Source organism: Filicampus tigris, chromosome 22 (assembly GCF_054856515.1).
Source record: "Filicampus tigris isolate MCC_2025a chromosome 22, RoL_Ftig_1.0, whole genome shotgun sequence".
Classification (NCBI taxonomy): domain Eukaryota; kingdom Metazoa; phylum Chordata; class Actinopteri; order Syngnathiformes; family Syngnathidae; genus Filicampus; species Filicampus tigris.
The window spans coordinates 4,657,557-4,677,367 of record NC_141238.1 but is presented as its reverse complement, the minus strand read 5'-3'; the positions used below and the strand labels follow the sequence as shown (position 1 = coordinate 4,677,367).

At 44.4% G+C, this 19,811-nt stretch overlaps 1 protein-coding gene across 1 annotated transcript in view; it reads left to right on the top strand.

Annotated features, from left to right (window-relative positions):
- Positions 1–1,205: 1,205 nt before the first annotated feature.
- The window catches only part of cacna1c (calcium channel, voltage-dependent, L type, alpha 1C subunit), a 91,031-nt gene continuing 72,425 nt past the window's right edge, over positions 1,206–19,811 (top strand). The window contains 1 exon segment of the mRNA XM_086022624.1: positions 1,206–2,147. Coding sequence (XP_085878750.1) covers positions 2,090–2,147 — 58 coding nt within the window. The 5' untranslated portion in view covers positions 1,206–2,089.

Sequence of the window (19,811 nt, the reverse complement as noted above, 5' to 3'; positions counted from 1 at the left end):
CGTACGTATGTATGTGTGTGTGTATGTATATGTGTGTGTGTGTGTGTATATATATATATGTATATGTATGTGTATATATATATATGTATATATATATATGTATGTATGTATTATGGCTGTCAAAATGAAAGCACTAACTATGGAGATTAATTTGAATTTGATAACTCACTAAAAAAAATTAACTCAGTTAACTCAGTTTTATTTACTTCCTGTTGCAGCTGACCTCTGCTCACTATGCAGCCAAACTTAGAGGACAGTCACGGTCGCAAAGACGGACTTTTACGTAGTTTTACTTTAAAAAGTTGCTCGATGGCTCATTGGAGGAATCCAAAATAATTTGTGCATTTTGCAATGCCAAATTCAAACGCCATATTAGTTGTACGTCTTTGGTGTATCATCTTTGAATTAAAAAATACTTTTATTTTTTTTACCGCATTAATTCCAAGATTTTACTCAAGTAAATATGGGTTCCAAATTTCGTTAAAAATTGTAGTTGAAAACTGCGATTAATCGCGATTAATTATGGAAAATTTTGCGATTAATTCATTTAAAATCGTTTTAATTGTTTGACAGCACTAATATATATATATATATATATATATATATATATATATATATATATATATATATATATATATATATATATATATATATATATATATATATATATATACACACACACACACAAATACATCCCAGATTGAAGAAGATTCAATAATTTTTTCGATACGTGGGGTGTGAAACGATTCAAGGATAGTTTGATTTGGAAGTGGAACAATTCTCCACCTCAGCCCGGCTTGGGGAAAAGTGCTTCCTGGTGTTTTTGTGAGCCACGAAGAGCCGAGTCAGAGAGAAGACATAAACACGGACACACTCACAGGAAAGAGAAAAGGCGCCGACCACACGAGTTCGAACTACGACTTCCTTCCTCTGCTAATTGGGATTCGTGCTTAACACGTACTACACTAATGCATACGTTTTTTTTTTTGTTTTTTTTTAAATATGAAAAATCCCTGCCACGCATATCCCAAACAACCCCTTTTTGCCCGGTCTTTTTTTTTTTTTCAAACACACACACATCTGGAAACAGTCAGTGTGTGCAAGCACTAGGAGGAGGAGGGGGCTGCTCTCTCGCTCTTTCTCTCTCTCTCTCTCCGTCTCTCTCTCTCGCTCCCCCATTCTCAGTGTGTTTGACTGCAGAGCTGCAGGGGCAGCAGAGGCAGGCGAGAGAGCCCAAACTCCGGTCCACTTACACACACATAAACACACACGCATCGAGCGAGAGAGAGAGAGAGAGAGAGAGAGAGAGCGAGCGAGCGAGCGACAGAGAGGAGACCACCATGGACTGGATCGGGACGCGAGAGGAGCGCGGATGAGCACAGGACAGGACAGGATAGCCTGCTTTGCGCGCCTTGTGGATTCCTGGGAGCCCCTCAGCGTGGATTTTAACCCATTGGGAGATTTAACCCCGCGATGGAATATTTGCACTCTTGTCATTTTCCAATCTTCCTCCACCTCCTCCTCCTCCTCCTCCTCCTCCAGCAGCAGCAGCAGCGAGGATGCCAAGCAGCGATGCGTCTTTTGCGCACTTCCACTGACAGCGCCCGTGCTTCGCGAGCTCTTTTAAAGCCTTGAGAAAAAAGAAGAAAAAAAAAATCTGATTTAAAAAAAAAAAAAAAAAAAAAAAAAAAGAGAGGAAAGAAAAGGAGAGGAGAGAGAGGATTGAACGCGGTGCTGCTTTTATGCTCGTCGCCTAGGGCCCGGATGTACCGAGGGATGCACCGGTGCGTTTTGCCGACCGGTTCCGCCGACAGATCCCTCTTTTTTCTCGCCTTCACCTCCATCATGGGGATTAGGTAATATTCACTCCATCCGAAGACACCCCTCCCCGCCCAGCGAGCCACGGGAATATCCACAAGCTGTCAGACTCATCACCCCCCCCCTCCTCCCTAACCCACCTTTGTCCCCCCCCCTTTTTTTTTTTTTTTTTTTTTTTTTTAAATTTATTTCATTTATTTATTTTTTGGGAGGGGGGCCATTTGCCCCCTCTTCAATCATTCACATCTAGGGAGAACGCTGGACTACATTTATGGTAAATGAAAGCAAAAACATGTACATCCCGGAGGACACCCTTGAGAACCATCAAGGTATGTGATTTATTTTTCAGCCCGACAGTCTTGTGAGTGTTGATGATGGCCACGAAGGGTGGGGGTGGGGTGGTGTAAGATCCACCTGGGAACTTCAGGACGAGGCCTTTTGCACACATGTAGCGTCATGGGTGGGCGTACAGGTCAGTCAACAGGCTGTTGCAGAAGTGGGGGTTGTGTGCGTGTGTGTGTGTGGTGGGGGTCCTCAAGTGTTGCAGACTTTCTCACTGTTTCCAGATAGTGGAGCTGTCGTGGCCTTTTTTTTTTTTTTTTTTTTTGCGTGATGTTGCGTGGCGAGGAAAGGGTCTGTTTGCATTGCGCAGTATTCACGCGGCGCCTCCTTCCACCCACGTTGCGGCGAGCGAAAAAGCCCCACAAGCCGAGGCGCCGCGCTCCCCGCTTCCATCCCCCGGACGGCTTCTTAACGCCGCCGTCCTCTTCGTGTTCACACGCCTCGTCGTCGTTCACTTCCATAAGCCTTGCCTTCCCGTCTCGCATGGCGACAGGTTCCATAGCAACAGGGGATGAGGAGAGTGCTGGCGTGTGTGTGCGTGTTTGCATCTGTGTCGCAGTGAGACTCAGTCGACAGCTCATCATACATGATCCAGCCTGTTGATTTGAGTCGTAACGCAGTCGCAACGATGACCCCGGATGACTTTTCAGGGCCCGGAGTTGACTCGGAGAAGTTGATTTCTCGAATAAGACGGCGCTAACTTTTTTTTTTTCCCCGGAAGGTTTACTAAAGTTCACTCAAAGAAAAGCAGACTGTTCCCTCTTGTTGTCCATACTGAACAAATACAAACAAACTCTTCTATGGACACCTCAAATATTGTCGTAAACTTGTTAGTGAGCATGTCTCCTTTGCCGAGATCATACCGTGGGCTACCCACAATAAAAGTCCAGTCTAAAATGTGCAGTTTTAACATATTGCTGTGCCACCCCTGTGAGGCGAATGGATTAGCTCGGCAAAGGAGAGGTGCTCATTTGGCGACAAATTTGCCAGCAGTATAGAGCTCGCGAAGGTCACATGACCAAACCTCCACAAAAGATTACCTGAGCACTGCGATGTAGGGGTGTAACGATGAATCACAAATCTATTTGAAATCGACTCGCCCCGATTAATCGATTCGATTAATCGAAAATCCAGTTGATTAAATTCATCTAGAAAATGATGCCTTGAAGCGTTTTTTCATCGCAGATGCATAGCGCATTTTGAACGTGTCGATCAAATGATGCTTTTGCGCCATTGCGTTTGTGGATGTCTGCAGAACCACACTAGTGCACAGAGACAAGCATGGTAGCAATTTTTTTAAAAATCGAATCGAAAATCGCAAACTGAAAATCGAATCGAATCGGGGCTTGAGTGAATCGTTACATCCCTACTGTGATGTTATCGGCGATGTCGTTTTCAGTCGACAGCAAGTGGCAGCACAAGGCAAAATGGCCGCCCCACTGAGAGTTTTACATTTTTTTCATTTTACATCACTCAATACTATATATTAACTGGACTATTTGCCTGAGAAATTAGCCCATTACATTTAAAGTAGTTCTATATATGAAATGAATGAATTTTTGTGAACGGTGACCTCTGCGTGTACTTGTCGCTTTTCGAGATGAATGCCCTCCTCCACGGAGTAAATAATCCCATTCAGTTTGCAACACCGGTGACAAAATGTCGAGATTTGTGTAGGCGTGGAGCTTTTGCCACTGGAATGTACAAATACTATAATCCCCGCGTAATCCTCCCAGGTGGACGTAATTCACAGGAAATTGTTTGGGATAGCAGTGATTGACAGAGATTAGACGGCGCTATCCCACACTGATCCAGGCACTTGAGTTTGACCCCGCCACCATGGCGTCGTAGCGTGAACATTTTTAGGGTGCGATTCTGCTAATAGTTGGTAAAACATATCAAAATGAGGCCCTGGTCCTCCCCCCTGGGCCATCCCATTGATTGTAACGTTCAATTCAATAGACTGACTCTTCGCGGGCTCCCGTCCAACTGTTGTCACCTTTTAGGACGGGTGGCTGAAGAATTTGGAGTCTGTTGTTGTGGTGTTTTCAGCACCACGGACAGTTCATTCATTATTATTGCTCTATTGACAGTTCCGTGGCACCGGTGCAGCGGTCCGGATGTACTTTCCACTTCATTCGGGAGATTTATGCTCTTGCTTCACTTGTTTAGCGCGCACATTGCGCTGTTGACATATAACCAGAAGCATATGTGAAATCAATAGGCTTGTGTATTTAAAACAACTTAGCTTAATGCTAACACATAATGAGGAATGTCATTGACAGGATAATGAAAAGCATCTGTGGCGCAGTTATGACCTGTAAAGAAACGGATATTTGAGCACAGACGGTGGAGCAACACATGTAGACAAAGCAAGCATCAATACTCGCATGCATATATTCTTGATCATCTGCCAAGAATGACTAATATTACTGCGGTTTACTGAGGAACTGTGACCCCCGGTGGCCAAGGTGCGTATGCCAGAAAGAGCAGCACCATGTCAATTGAAATAAGGCACTCCAGCTCTGGCTTGCGATGGACATTTTGGACAACTTTGTGCTTATAACTTTGCGGTAACAGTTTTGGGATGCCCCCCTTTACTCCCTGTAGCAGCTCATTAGAGAAATCTGAAATAATTTGCAGGCTTCGCAAAGCCAAATTCAAATGCCATATTAGTTGTACGTCTTTAGTGTATCGTTCAACTGTTGCATATTACAGGAAAAGAATCGTATTCAAGGCTCAACGAAAGCTATTAGAACAGCCTTTGAATCAAAATTCACTTTTATTTTTTTTTCACATACATTTTCGAGATGTTACTCTATTAAATATCGGTTCCAAGCTTCGTACAAAAAAAATGTTGTTGAAAAATGCGATTAATCGCGATCAATTGTGGAACATTTTGTGATTAATTAGTTAAACAATTTTAATCGATTGACAGCACAGCCAAGGTGACGCAACAAAAGGACGGAGGGAGCCAGAACGTGGAAGGATGGACGGAGAGGCTGGAGTAGGGGGCTAAAAAAAAAAAAGAAAAAAAAAAAAGGATTATCCGTGACTGTGACTCGCTTAAGCCGCCGGCGTCGTATCGGAAATCCATCCCGAGGCTGTCCTCTGCTCTTTGGCGCTATCGCGGCCTCCGTTATTACTCATGTTGTGCTATTACAGCTTTTTTTTTTTTTTTTTTTTTTTTTTTTTGTATGTGCACACGTCTTTGATGGTTTGTGTGTCCTAATCTTCACCCCGCCTCTTGCTTGTGTGTCTTTTACACTCAAACGCACGCATACTCGCCTTATTGATCCGCCTGAGGCCGCCGGAAGAAATAATGACTTGCTATCTCATATACTGTCTTACTTTTTTTTTTTTTTTTTGGGGAGAGTGTGCTCTCGTGCTTGGTGCTTGATAAGACGCATAGCTGTCTTTTTTTTTTTTTTTTTTTAGGACTCAGTAAGTGGGTAGGTTCACATAATTGAACTCGAATTGCTGCAGTGCGCGCATGTTTTCTTTTTTTTTTTTTTTTTTTTTTGGCCGCCACGTTTGCAGGACTAAGCAAGCGTGAGTGCGACTCGTTTGCGTGCGCTTGTTTCCCCAAGTTCCACGTGTGGCTGAGGGATGAGGGAAGGCAGCCGTCTATATTATTCATGGCCAGCCGTGCACCAGCCCCCCACTTCCATCCCCTCGCTTCTTTGCCTCCATCTCATCTGTGCCCTCGCCACCCTTCCTCTCTCATCTCACAAAGTGTCTTTAGCCCGACCCCCTCCCGTGGGCCGCTTGCTTCGTTTTTCATCCGTTTTCTTTCTTGTCTTCTTTTTTAGTGCGTGTTGTTTCCCCATCTTTAATCTGCGACGGTTCACCGCGGGTTTACCGTTTGGTGAGACGGCTGTTCGTCTCTGTTTTTCCCGTGTCAAGGATCCATCGCATTGCTTTGGTGGACTGAGAGAAGGGGGGAAAAGGAAGAAGGAAGACTTGGCCCTGGACGAAAGTTTCTGTATCAAAAAGTTTCTCATGTACAACAAATATGTTGGTGTGATTCTGATTTGCTATAGTTTAGCTTTGACTTGCGAGCAAAAGCTCTTCATTGCCACTACCAGGTGGGGCTTACTGTCAAACTAAACATCAAACAAAGGGAACTGCCTGAGCATTTCAACTTTGTCTTTGGAATGCCAGCTAGCTTAATGCTAACACGCGACGCAAAACACCGTAGATGGACTAACGAAACTATACAGTAATTTTCGAGTACATTTTACTCGATAACTATATTTCATCCCAGTCAACAGAGTAAAATTTGAGAGTAAAATTTTCTGCGTAAAATTCGGAGTAAATTTTACGCTGATGATTTTACACTCAACTTTTACTCTGTTTACTGTGACCAAATACAGTTTTACAGTCAAATGTATTCCATGAAATTTACTGAGGGTGGAAATGACCCCGAGAATCGAGATATTCTGGATTCCTTTGGAGGCTCTTTTGAGAACCCCCCCCCCCCAAAAAAAACCCACATGCAGTCATTTTCAAAACGGTGCACTTGGTCACCCTTTTGTAATATTTTTAGGCCCCGAAATGCCAATGTGGTGACAAAATGTCCGCCTGGCAACTCATTTAGTGGAGCTTTCGGCCTAACCGAAAAGCAAGCCCTCTTATGTGGAAGTGAGCGGTTTGACATTGAGGCCTCGTGGGGTTGTCATCCCTGGGCCAACCGCCCAGACACCCCCCTTCGCCCCCACCACCACCCACACAGTGTCCAGTGAGTGACACCCTGCAGGGGGACAGTTCCAAGGCAAGGCAGATTAAACCAGGAGTGTTTGATTGTGTGTGTGTGCGTGTGTGTTTCTTGCCCCCCAGCTGTGTTCGGATGTTCAATTTGCGGGCATCTTTTTGCCGCCGCGTGTCTTCTGCTGCCGCCGCCGCCGTGGCTGGATGGCTTCTCGGGGCAAAGAATCAAGGCCAACAAAAGTCTGTCTGTTGGGCCCGCAGCTCCCAACAGTGGCTGTCACTTGCCTCAGCCACCGGGAGAGGTTAAAGCAAGCTGCGCCCTTGAGATGGGGCTTTTTGAGCAGCTAAAAAAAAAAAAAAAAAAAGCACTTGAGATGGGGGGGGGGGGGTAAAAAGTCAAATAGTTGGGGTATTAATAGAAGGATGTAAGTCGTAGCTTGTGAAAACAATGAGATTTCCCATTGAATTATTATAGACGTTTTGGGGGGGGAATAGTAGCTAATAATAATTGTTTGCAGGAACTTAAATAAATATGCCGAAACGGCTAGTAAAGCCACTGTTCATAAAGCCTGCCGTCCAACTAAGCATAAAACACAGAGAATTACATGTAGTGTATTTCAAACAGCCACATAGCTTTGCCCCAATAAAGTTGACTTAGCTTGATGCTAGCAAACAATGCAAAACGCCATAGAAAGGCTTCGCAATAGCTTCGGCGTTGCCGCGTTATAAAAGCAGCAGATATTTGAACACAAACGTGGCGCAACACATGTAGACAGACTATCACGATACTCACAGGTATATATATACTTTATCCTCTGCGAAGAATGGCCAGTATTACTGCAGCTTTGTTGGGAAACTCTTCCTGTCACTCTTTTTTTGTGCTGGAACAAATTAATTTGCATTCACTTCAGTGGGGAACACTGTACCTGCTGAAATGGTTCCAAACCAGACTTTTTTGTTATTTTATATACTTTAAAAGCTTAATTAAATGTCCAATAAATGTAAATCATCAGCGCGTTTGGTCAAAGTAAGCACCCGGAAGTCGAAGGAATTGCCAAAGTAGAACATTTGGACCCTAAACTGCACGGCAACCACATGAGCAAATGTCACCGAGCGGTCTGACTTATCATTAACGCGATTAGGGCCGCTTTGGCTATCGCGCGGAATGGTCGCCATGGCGACAAAAAGCCATTAGGCGCCTCCGCCCGGCCGCTCTCTTTTGCACACCGTCCGGTTTAACGAGCTGCGCGCAATTTCCACCGGCCGCGTTCTGCCTGCCGCCGTGTCCGTTGCCAGTCCGCTCTGCTGCGACAGCACTTTTATGGCATCCTGTCCCGGTCTGCCCGTTGCCGTGGCGACGGGGGCTGCTGGGATGGAGAGGAGGCGGGAGAATGCTAAGGTTAAATGAAAGGACGGCCAAATTGCTTCATTTCCTTGAGTGTGTTTCCTCTTTTCTCGTTTCGTTGTTTTATCTGCTACCACGTTCCGCCTCGCAATGACCCCCACTATGTAGGCCGGCACGGTGTCCTTGAGTGTGCATAAAGACGAGTATGTGTGTGTGTGTGTGTGTCCCATCCCATGCCAGCCCATCTATCTAGGCCAGTCTTGATGTGTGTTCAGACCATTTCCCTGCAGACCCCACTGTACATACGTGTGTGTGTGCGTGTGTGTGCATAGCAGTCCACTTCCCAAAAGACCAGACTCACTTTCACACTCTGGAGTCATAATGGCTAAAACAGGCTTGTTACCGGACTCCTTTTGCAGTGTGTGTGTGTGTGCGCTCGTGTATAAGTGTGTTTGCGCAGGGGCGTATCTAAAGGGATGTTTAAACCATTCACAGGGGCAGCAAATACCAGTAATGTCCTTCTTGGACACTTGTGGAATACACAATGTTCTCCTTGCAATAAAATCGATTGCGCGCGTGAGTGAGTGTGTGCGTTGTACCAAAGTCACCCAGTATGGAAATTAGTTTGAGAGAGGACAGTGTGGGCGTGGCCTGCCTCTCCTGTCGACATCTCTCTTCTCTCCGAGTGTGTTATTTGGATCTCACAACAATATATGACACACAGGAGGACATGTTATTTTATTTTATTTTTTTTCCCCTTACGGGGTAATATTGGCCCGGCGCCTGCGGTGATGTCAGCGGCGGCGGCGGCGCAACAATTGGCCGTCTGTTGTCATGTCAACCGAAAAAGAGAGAGGGAGAGAGGGAAATAGGAAGGGATGCGAGAGGACTTTTTCGTCGTCTTTTTCGCCTTCTACCCGCAGTGTGATAAAGTTGATGATTAACGACGTTACCTCAACGTGGCGGGCGGCGTTACCGTGGATACGCCACATTAAATAAACACCTTGTTCCGACCAGAGGAAGCAGGGGAGGGGGTGAACAAAGAGAGGGAGCAAATGGAAGATGATGTCTGCCTGCCCATCTAGTTAGCTGCCTTATTGACGCTTAATCACATCGCAGAAAATCGCAATTACCAGACATGATCCAAGTATGCTCGCAACACTTCGATTGGACCGATACTGAAATGTCGATACTTTGATACCAGCGTGACCAATACTGTCATCGTTTCCCAGGAGAAAATGAAAAAAATGTGTTCAGTACTGAAGCTGTGGCGGCATCTTAGAGCCAAGGAACTATGTTGAAGTTATGGGAGGGGCTTTATTTAGTCAGGCCATAGCCCTGTCTAATGGGAAAAAGTGCTTTGTCGCCCACTTGTGGCATCTGTAAGCCATTCCAGACCTTGTTGGGTGACCGTCAATTAATCGCGGAATATTTACTATTCTGAACTGGTGGTCTACAGTGGATATAAAAAGTCTACACACCCCTGTTCAAATGCCACGTTTTTTTGATATATATTAAAAAAAAAGGAAACCCTTATAAATTATTTTAAAACATTTCCCCCCGTTAATGTGACCACTAACTTGTGTAGCTTAGTAGAATTGTTTATTTAATTTTTAAAAATGTTTTCGAGAATTGAAGTAAAAATAACAATAACATTGACTGCTATTTTGAACTGTTCCAAATTCCCCCACCTTGTCAAGTGCCCCAATTCCAGCCAGGGTTGTAATAGTTCTGGATTTTTCATTATAGTTAAATTTGATTTCATTTTGACTTTTATTCTTTTAATTCAGTTAGTTTTAAGTAGTTTTTACAGCAAATTTGAGTTTTCATTTAGTTTAAGAATGCTTCGTTTGACTTTTTATTATTATTTTTTTTAGATGGATTTGTGGAGCGCAAGATGACAAACAAAACTAGACATTTTCGCTTTTTTTTTTTTTTCAGTTTTAGTTATTTCATAAAATTTAACAACCTTGGTTCCAGCTGAAGAAAAGCAGCCCCTAAAGCGTGAACAAAAAAACTGGCAGTGTAGACTTTATATATCCTCTGTATTGGCAGTATCAGCCTCTACTTTCCTTGTCATGATATCGCAAAGGAAACGTGTGGTATCAATTTTCAGGTCGTGGGGTGACGCCATGACATCATTGCTTTTCTGTTCATTTTCTTCCGAGGGAAAAAAAAAAAAAAAAGTTTGACGTTTTCCAAATATTGAACTTCTAGGGAGCTTTCAGTGACTTCCCGTGAAATTCATTGTGGTCGCTGTCAATCTGACTGTTGCTGTTCTGCGGCCACTTTAACGCTTACTGATTCAATGTCCTTGGCTTGGTGGCGCATGTTACAAACCCGCTGTGGTCTCATCTTTTTCCTCCTTCTCCAATGAAAGTTCCATTTTTTTTTTTTTTTTTTTTTGTGGTTTTTTTTTTTTATGTACCAATCTCAGCCCGCGTAAGAAGCCGCTGATGAGTTTGCCGATACCTTCCTCTTTGCACATAGCAGCGGTCCCCGGAGAGTGTTCCATCTCTCACTGTGGTGTTTAAAAAAAGAGACTGAAATGTCTTCATTTTTCTCACATGGGCAGTTATCCCCTTTTTTTTTTCTTTTTCTTTTTTTTTTGTAGATGTATCATCATGGACCAGCTTTGTCTAATGTGTTTTTCTTTTTTTAAACTTGCACCAGCGCTAATTTCGGCTAATGGCTGAACAAGCGTTAACGACGCAGGGAGTCCAATCGCGTCGCATCAGGGCTGATTGGAGCGCAGATGTCGAGGAACGTCGCGGAATGCTTCATCAGGCTAAAAAAAAAAAAAAGAGGAAATCACTTAATAATTTTTCCAAATGCTGCCTCATTTGGGTAAGCGTCGTCCCTGTGGGATGTGAAAATGTTCAATTTGGAGATGGCTTGTTGACTTTGCACATATTTGTCTTAGTTGCTTATATTTCTTGGACTAGTTGGACAAGGCCTTGCACTTAAAGTAGCTTAGATGGCTCCCAGTTTGCACGCATGGAAGCGAAATATGATTGAGGTGCATTCCTGTTGTTAGCATTTAGCCTGCTAGTTCCACTTCAGCTAAATATATCGCCATGTCTTTGATCTTATTATGCATGAGTTGATATCTGATTTTTGTTTTTGGCAGCGTCTCCTTGGGTCTGAGCAGGTTCCCCTTGCTGCAATCTGATTGGCCGCCTGATAGGAAGCTTCCAAGAACACCACAAGCACGCATGCAGATTTGCGCTCCGATAGCTGGTGTGCGACGCATATATGCACTCTGACCTTTTTGGCGCTGTCGCTTTCCCTCAGTCGCTGTCTTTGTGTCCCTCGTGTCTGTTTTTGTGTGTCGGACATCTGGCGGCCATCAGCGTTAATCACCAAGGCTTATTTTAAACGCCTGTGTCACACGAGCTCACTGACACGCAAACAAACGCGGGCCGCGAGTTGGCGTTGAACGCAGCTTTTAGGCAGACAGGGAAATATTGGCCGGTTTAGCTACAAACTTAAGAATGCTAGTTTAATGCTAACCCATCATGGGATTATTATCTATTGGCGGGCTAACACTTAGCATTGATAGTTGTGGTTATAACCTTTGAATGGGAAGTCAACGCAAACATTTTTTTTCAAGAATATGTTCTATGTAAGCCCACTTGTTGAAACGGGGCATTCTGATAAATATTGCGTTTGTGGAATAAGTGTTAATCCACTCGTTTTTAGCCATCTCAGGGGGCGGACATTTTGTCTGCTGTCGACTGAAAATGACATCACAACTGCTCACAACGACCAATCACGGCTCAGATTCAGAAAACCGGTCGCAACAGAAAAATGGCCGCCCCCGGTGATGGCTAAAAACGAGTGCGTTTTGCTGCCTAACCTATATTCCACAAACGCAAAATGATTCAGAATGCCGTGTTCCAACTAGTGGGCCTGCTGGGAACATATTCTTGAAAAAAAATATGTTTGGGTTGACTTCCACTTTAAGCAACATGCGAAGACAGTATCACAATAATCACAGGCATACCTTCTTTATCCTCTGCGTTATTACTCTGTTTTTAGAAAGTACACTATTATGGAGTGCTTATTTTTTTTAATTGTTTTTCTGGTGGGGGCTTGAACAGATTTACGATTTCCTTTCATTTCAATGGGCAAAGATGATTTGTACCTCCAATTCATGTGTATGTAGTCTTAGCGGGCATTTCGTTTGGTACACAGGGAAGAAGAAGACCACATGGGTGCGTGAAAAGAGCTTGTGACGGCGTCACAATGTGTGAAACGGGCCCATCACACATTCGGCGATCTCAAGAATAGCAGACTCGATAAGGACGCGGCTGTCCCATTTAAATGTGACGGTGGTGTTAAACGCCGCAGGCAGGGAGGAAATCAAAAGCGTGCGGCGCTTTTACGGCCCGCTCGGTAGTGTATATCTGTAGGCCCAGGTCACGCTGAGCCTCGCTATGAGGTAGGGCGGTAATTTGCAGGGCTGAGTCAAGGCAGCCCGCCGCTGTCAGGGAGGACAGGTCAGGGCCTGGAAATGATAAATCAGCTCTTGCGCTTGTCTTTGTAACTCCACCTCGCCTTCTATGGTCTTTACAGCTTCAACTCCTCGTGATGGTGACCATGATGAGGGCAATAAAGTGCGCTTGCTTGGCAGTAGCGATATAAATTTTTAGCTAGCTACAAGAACAATCAGTTTTCAATTCTTTTTCCTTTTGTTGCCCGGCAGATTTTAGGGGGGGGGGAATTTAATACTTAATTCTACTTAATTCTTCACGGAGGCTAAAGAATATATGTCTGTGAGTATTGTTATGTTGTCTACATGTAGTCCTGCACTGTTTCGTTAGCCTGTGTATGCTGTTTTGCATTGTTAGCGTGAAGCTAAGTGTTAGTTTGTGTAATTCTCTTTGTTTTGTATCAACTCGGAGTGGCATTAAACAGCTTGAAGCCACCTTTTATTCTATTAAATATAAATTACATGCATGTACACACACAGCAGCAGGTTGATTTCGTTACCGATGTGCAATTAAGTGGGATCTTACCTTGAATTTGAAGTAAAAGAGCGCCACCTGCTGCAAGGAGAGGGGCACTGCCCTCCCCTGACCCGCGCCCCTGATTCCCATCCCATACCTTTTTTCCATTTTCTGTGTGTTTTATCATTAGCTGTTGTCTGCCTTTGTTTGAAATGAAACCGCTCATTGGGCTGTCAGCTTAGTTAGCGCTCACAATTTCCAGTATCGATCAGCACCACTCGGCCGCGACGTTCTTCTCGCGGCGAGAGGGATTATAGCGCGCGGCGTCGCCAGCTGCACTGCGTCCACCCCGTTTACAATCAAGGAGACAAGGTCGGCGGGCAACGCTCCTTCTTCCAACCGGTCTCTGTCATCGGCGCCTTTTCACTCGCTAAGTGAGGATGGTTTGCCTTTTTTGCCGAGCGTCTCAACTAATATCATAGAAAAAGCGATCTGGGCCTCAGCCTTTCACACAGCAAATAATGAATGTCAAGTAAGGGTCTCCCACTGTGACCTCAGAGCCAGGTGCTGCTGGTCTCCATAGCAACCAGGCGTAACAGCCTCATTTGTTCAATAATCAAACGCTTTAGTTTAAAAACCTTTAAAAAAAAACACTGCAAAGAAAAAATGGCGAGGATCCCCACGCGGTGGTCCTTTGCCTTGTCCGGGGCGTGTCAGCCTGCGGACGGCTAATTGAAAAAACGTCTTATCGCACATATGTCCAGTGCAAAGAGGGACATGAGATAAGGTTTATTTATAGCCGGATCATCAAATTAAAGCAGGCGTGCGCTAAGGTAAGGCCGCCTAGAGCAAACGGCGGCTCGCAGACTGCTGCGAAATATATTTAATAAGTCGTTGAGCTTAACCCGATGAAATGATCAAGGTGGTTACGAAGATGTTAAGCTATTGTTAATATAGCTAGCTAGCTTTTGTCTAGCTAGTTAGCTATCTAGCAATCAGTTGTAAAATAGCTCACTGGCGAGGGGACATTGTTGAAAGGTTAGGGTCTATCTAGCTAGCTAGATAGATAGATAGCTTTTTTTTTCTAGCTAGTTAGCTATGTAGCTATCGGTTCTAAAATAGTTCATCGGTGAGGGGACATTGTAGAAGTAATCACTGGTAGCTACCAACACTTTTAGCCGTTGGTGAGCCACACAATAATAACCAAATAACGCCGTTTTGTTTTTGTCATCGGATTTCCTTTGTGTGTACCTAATGAAGTGTCCATCCACAAAGAATGTAAACTGACGGGCGCACCTTTTGTCAGGTGAGCTGCCTGAAAGTCACCTTGAGGAAGGCGCGGGGCGGCTGCTGTGATTTGTAATGCACGACTAGGTCTGCCCGCATGACCACCCTCTATTAGCCCACCGCAAATTACATCCGCTCTGGATTCTTAATGTATTCACCGTGCACACACGCACACACAAGGAATAGGCGTCGAGGCCCGTGATGTACAACTTGACGCGCGGGCAAGCGCACGATGCTGTTGTTTGGTGACAATCAGAGTTCCCTCCTAATGGATGGCTTCATCAAGGAGTAATGAATGTGGAGTGGCGCCACACGGCGCTGATTAACACGTATGATGGAGGGGATACCAGCGCGAACTCAGGAAAAAGAAAGACGCTATGTCTGATTGAGTGTTTGTGTAGGGGGGGGGGCAACTTGTAATCTCGCAGTGTGTGTGTGTATGTGTGTGTGTAATTATACCACTTTCTATTAGCTCGTTAGTTGCTATGCTAGTTTATCAGTCCGACCTACCGAGCATACTGTTGAATTCGTTTTCTTTCCAGGGTGGCCATAACATTAGGTACGAAAAAGATAAATATCAACACTTGAAGTTAAAAGGTCCCTTCTACAACATTCTTAGGTCTTGAAAAGCCACAGCGGCTCACCTAGCGTGGCGCGACAGATAGTATAGCAGCAGGCTGACTGTATTCAAAGCAAGCTAAATTCACACATAAAAGGCAGCCTCAGCTGCTGTTGCACATTTTTATTTTCCTCTCACCCTGTCATCTCGCCGCCCGTATATCTACGATACACTATGTCCTCCCCCCTTTTATTTTTTTTTTCCCTCGCATCTTTTCGTGCTTTGCATCTTCTCCTGCCTCCCTCTCCCCCGGCCTCTCTCGCTAGGTGTTATTTTTGGGACCGCCTGGTTAATTTCAGCAGGAAGTCAAGCGGCGTGCCAAAGCAAAGTGGAACGCATACAAAGAAAGTCAGGAGACGTCACAAATGCTTTTATGCTGTTTGCGGCCAAGGCTTGTGAAAAATGATGCTTTTAAAGCTGTTTGAAATTGAATGATTGGATTCAAGTCACACATTTAGTAAGACACTGTTACAGTAAAAAACAAAAAAAAAAGGGCGAGATTTTAGCAAAGATGCAATTATTTATAATGATATAGGTCAGTTTAATGATTAATATACTCAGAAATAACAGCTTTCAATGCTCTTTATTTCCCCTTCCTCTCTTTGTCCTTTCTGTGAGGCAGGTACACTCCCGTGAGCAAATTCTGCCTAGCAACAAGCATCCAGACAAACTTTTGTCAACCGCAAAAAAAGTTTCATGCAGTCTAAATGAATCAAGTCGTTGTCCATGCAGTTTAATGCAGTTTTCCCGAGCATGTAGCCTAGCTAAGTGCTGGGAGCCTCAAGCTAAGCACATGAATCAATCACTTAGATTTACTTTAATTAAACCTTTCAGACGGGCGCGCCAACAGTTTTGCTCCCCTCCATCCCGCATTGATTTCTCTCCCTGTGTGTGATGCTCATCCGTACCAAACTTTGGGTGGTGAGGAAAGTGTGTGTTAAATAATTCAGCCGTCGCCGGGCGGGCCCGCTAATGCTGAGCGTGAGCTTTGAGAGAGGCGGCCGAGTGGAGACAGCCGATTATAGCGTATTAGTGGCAAAAGAGGATGATGGTGGTTTATTAATTTCATAACAGCTAATGGAAGGATTGCGCTGTTTGTGAGCATAAAAAAAAAAAAAAAATACGTGCTCATGTGTATGCAGAAGTGCCGCAGGTAGGATTTACTGTAAATACACAGCATATATATATATATATATATATATATATATATATATATATATATTTGATAACGCACTAAAAAGTTAACTCAGTTTTATTTACTTCCTGTAGCAGCTGACCTCTGCTCACGGTGCAGCCAAACTTACAGGAGAGTCACTGTCGCAAAGACAGCTACAGCTGTAACAAAGCACTTGACAACAACAATATAACAAATGAAAGCAATAAACTAAAACACAAAATACTACATACAAGAGACACCGGAAAACAGCAGAAAACCGTCAGTCTCACGTCGGATCAAAAGCTGGAAAAGAATCGTATTCAATGATCAAAGAAAGCTATCTTTGAATCAAAACATGCTTTAGTTTTTTTTCCATATTAATGCCAAGATTTTACTGACGTAAATATTGATTCCAAGCTTTGTAAAAAAAAAAATGGAACATTTTGCGATTAATTAGTAAAAAAATGTAATCGTTTGACAGCACTAATATATATAAACAAAAAAGAAACACCAAGTTGAAGCAGTTTGTAACAAAAAAAAAAAAAAAACATACTGGTGGTCTTGTCTATCTTCTTCTATGGTCTTCTTTACTTTAAGTGACTCAACACTACCCCCCACTGGGAATGATTAATAAGGTTGTGGTTTCCATGGTGACACTCTCCGTCATAGTGTGCGTTTGTGAGTAACAGCAGCAGGTTGCGCTTGGAGATGGTGTCCTTATGTAGACACAGGTTGAACAACACTTTCTCTCTCTCTCTCTCTCTGTTACGCGGAGGTCGATCGCCCCCGGGTGTCATGGCTGCAGATGAATAATTCACCCCCAGGACCTTTTCACAGCCTCCCCGGCTGGTCTAGACGCGCTCACTGGTATTTTTCTCCCTCCCCACACTTTTTTTTCCCCACCTTGCTGTGTAATTAGTGACCACATGTGAGGGGAAATGCAAGTACCAAAAAGGGAATAGGCGAGCATTTGTGAGGTCACACCAGGTTCAGATCTTACACCAAAATCACCCAGAAATCCACTCGGTTCACTTCCTGCCTGGCGAGGTCATATCTTTGCTTTTTTTTTTTTTTTCCCTGCCATCATTGTCCAAAAATACCTTTTGAACCAATTAGTGGAATTAATTTCACTTATAGCAAGTTAATTATTTTGTGATGGATGGAGACGAGGAGGACGATGAAAAGAGCAAAGGAACCTGAGAGGAGTCCTCAGGGGAGAGCTAAACTTGGACTCCGTCTTTTTCCTTCTCTCCATCGCTCTTCTGCTTGTTCTTCGTCTCATCTTTTTTCATGTGCTTTTTTTGTCTTCTATTGGTTGTCATCATGATTTTTTTTTTTTTTTTTTTTTTTTTTTACAAAAGATGTGCTCCAATTTGTCCCTTTGATTAAATCATTTCTGGCATACAAATTGCTCCCTGAACTGCTCTCCCGGATTCGGCTTTGCATTATTAGACTTTATTGTTGTGTTGTATATTTTTCTGTCAGAGCAAGAGCCCTTGATTCATTTTGACATAACTGTTGGGCCTCTTGCTTATTTTCAGTCCCCATCTCTCGAAAAAAAAATGTCTTTTTTTTTTTTCTCCTTCAATTGAATTGTGCAGGTTTTGAAATGATTTATGGCAAAAATCTGGAATTTGAAAAGGGGGTGTAAACTTTTTATATCCACTACGTTATCTGTCCTCCGCTGCAACAATCGGGGATCTAAAACTTGGCACATTGTTTTGAGTCTACACCCCCCACCCCCCCAAAAAAATGGAGGGAGCATTATGCCATAAAAAAAGACTTATGACGCCGTTTTATCCTGGAACCATTTCAAGCTTTATGTTCTCCGACGCAATCGTGAATCATTCTCTCCTCTTTTACTTCTGTTGACTTGATCTCTCCTCTCCTGCTGTCGTCGTTGCGCTAAGATAGGATGGCTCCCATTTCCTCCGGCCGCGGGGTTGAGGGAAGAAAACTGCCACGTGGTCTCGCTGTATCCCACTCTTTTTACTCCACACCTCAAATACCAGTCTTGCGCTCCAGTCTCGTTTGTTTGGCCATTCTTTGCATAAATGCTTCCACCTGTGCGTGCTTTCTATCAAGAAAGCGAGGCGGTCTACACGGAGCTGTAAACGGATGAGCTGAGGCTTCCACAGTCTAAATGTTTACACCGAGACCCTTCGCTGGAATGCATGCTATTTATGACTCGGAGACCCTGCCAGAGCTATTGTTCCCGGGATGTGTGTGTGTGCGCGCGTTACGGTCAACGCTCGCACATGAGCGGTAAATGACAAGCCAGTTGTTTCTTACTCACCGGCCACAACATTTGGGACAGCTGCCTAATCTAATGAGATCCAGTAACTTAGCCGTTGAAAGAAAACTAGTAAAGAAGTCCTTGCTACATTTTTTTGCGCTTCATATCGGGGCGTGCAAAAGTAAGCCAGAGTAATAGTGGTTGTTCTTCGCGGAGGATGAAGAATATATGCCTGCTAACTTAAGATTAGTTTAATACTCGGTTTAATTAAAAGGGGGGGAAAAAAAAATATCCAAATTTCCATTCCTTTATTGTACAAAAACAGGAAGTTATTTCAAACAGATGTTTAGTTGGCTGCAGGCTGCCAAGTAAAGGCTGCGGGTGATCCTTTTTTGTGATCGGCAATGAAAAACATTGATCGATTACGTATTTTTCCTCGGTCATCATCGCCGTCCGATAAAATCGGAGTTGTTCTACTGTTTGTATTGCTGCAAGGGTTAGGAGACGGGATCCTATTTGTTAGCCTACCTATGGTTTGTTAGCATGAAGCTAAATTGACTCTTTAGCCGAAGCTAACGCTACGTGGTTGTCATTAAAACACAAGTTGGATCTTGTATCTCGAAAAATTGAGCAATGTCAAATGAATCTGCTAGAAACGTGTCACTTCTGAGGTTGGAGTTACAGCACAGCCCCTCCCCTGTCAACCCCCCCCCCCCCCCCTTTTTTTTTTTTTTTTTTTTTTTAAAAACTCTGCTCCGCCTGGGACATGTGTGGTCTGGGCAACAGTAATCAAACACCCTTTGATGAGAGCTTGGCTGCACGGCACAAAAAGGCAGCGCGCAGTATTTTGTTTTTTTGGGGCGGCGGGATGTCGAGGGAGGGGGGGGGGGGGGACGAGGGGCGCGCTCGTTGACGGGACCCGAAAGTGTCACCAGCATGGCGGTAGAGCATAACTGGCACATATGTTGAGTGGGCGGACAAGCGGAGAGGGCAGTTCAAGGGGGGGGTACCAATGTCCACAAATGCCATCTGTAGCACACGCCGCCCCGCTAGTCGTCCGATTGCTAGCATCACAATGTGTGCACACGCATGTGTGTGTGTGTTTGTGTGCGCGTGCTGGGACCTCTCGCGGCCACTAGCAGCTAATGAGCTCCATTTAAATCCGGCCCTTGTGATCCTTCCTCTCGCCCAGTTTCTACGCCCCTGGGGCCGCCGCCTTCACTGGCCTGGAAACGGCGGCGTGGCAGCGGCCATTTTGGCTCATTAGGAACAAGCCGCCGAAGCGCCGCGCGCGCGTCTGTGGGAATCAGCATCAGACGAACGCACGGCTGGTGACTGTTCGGTGT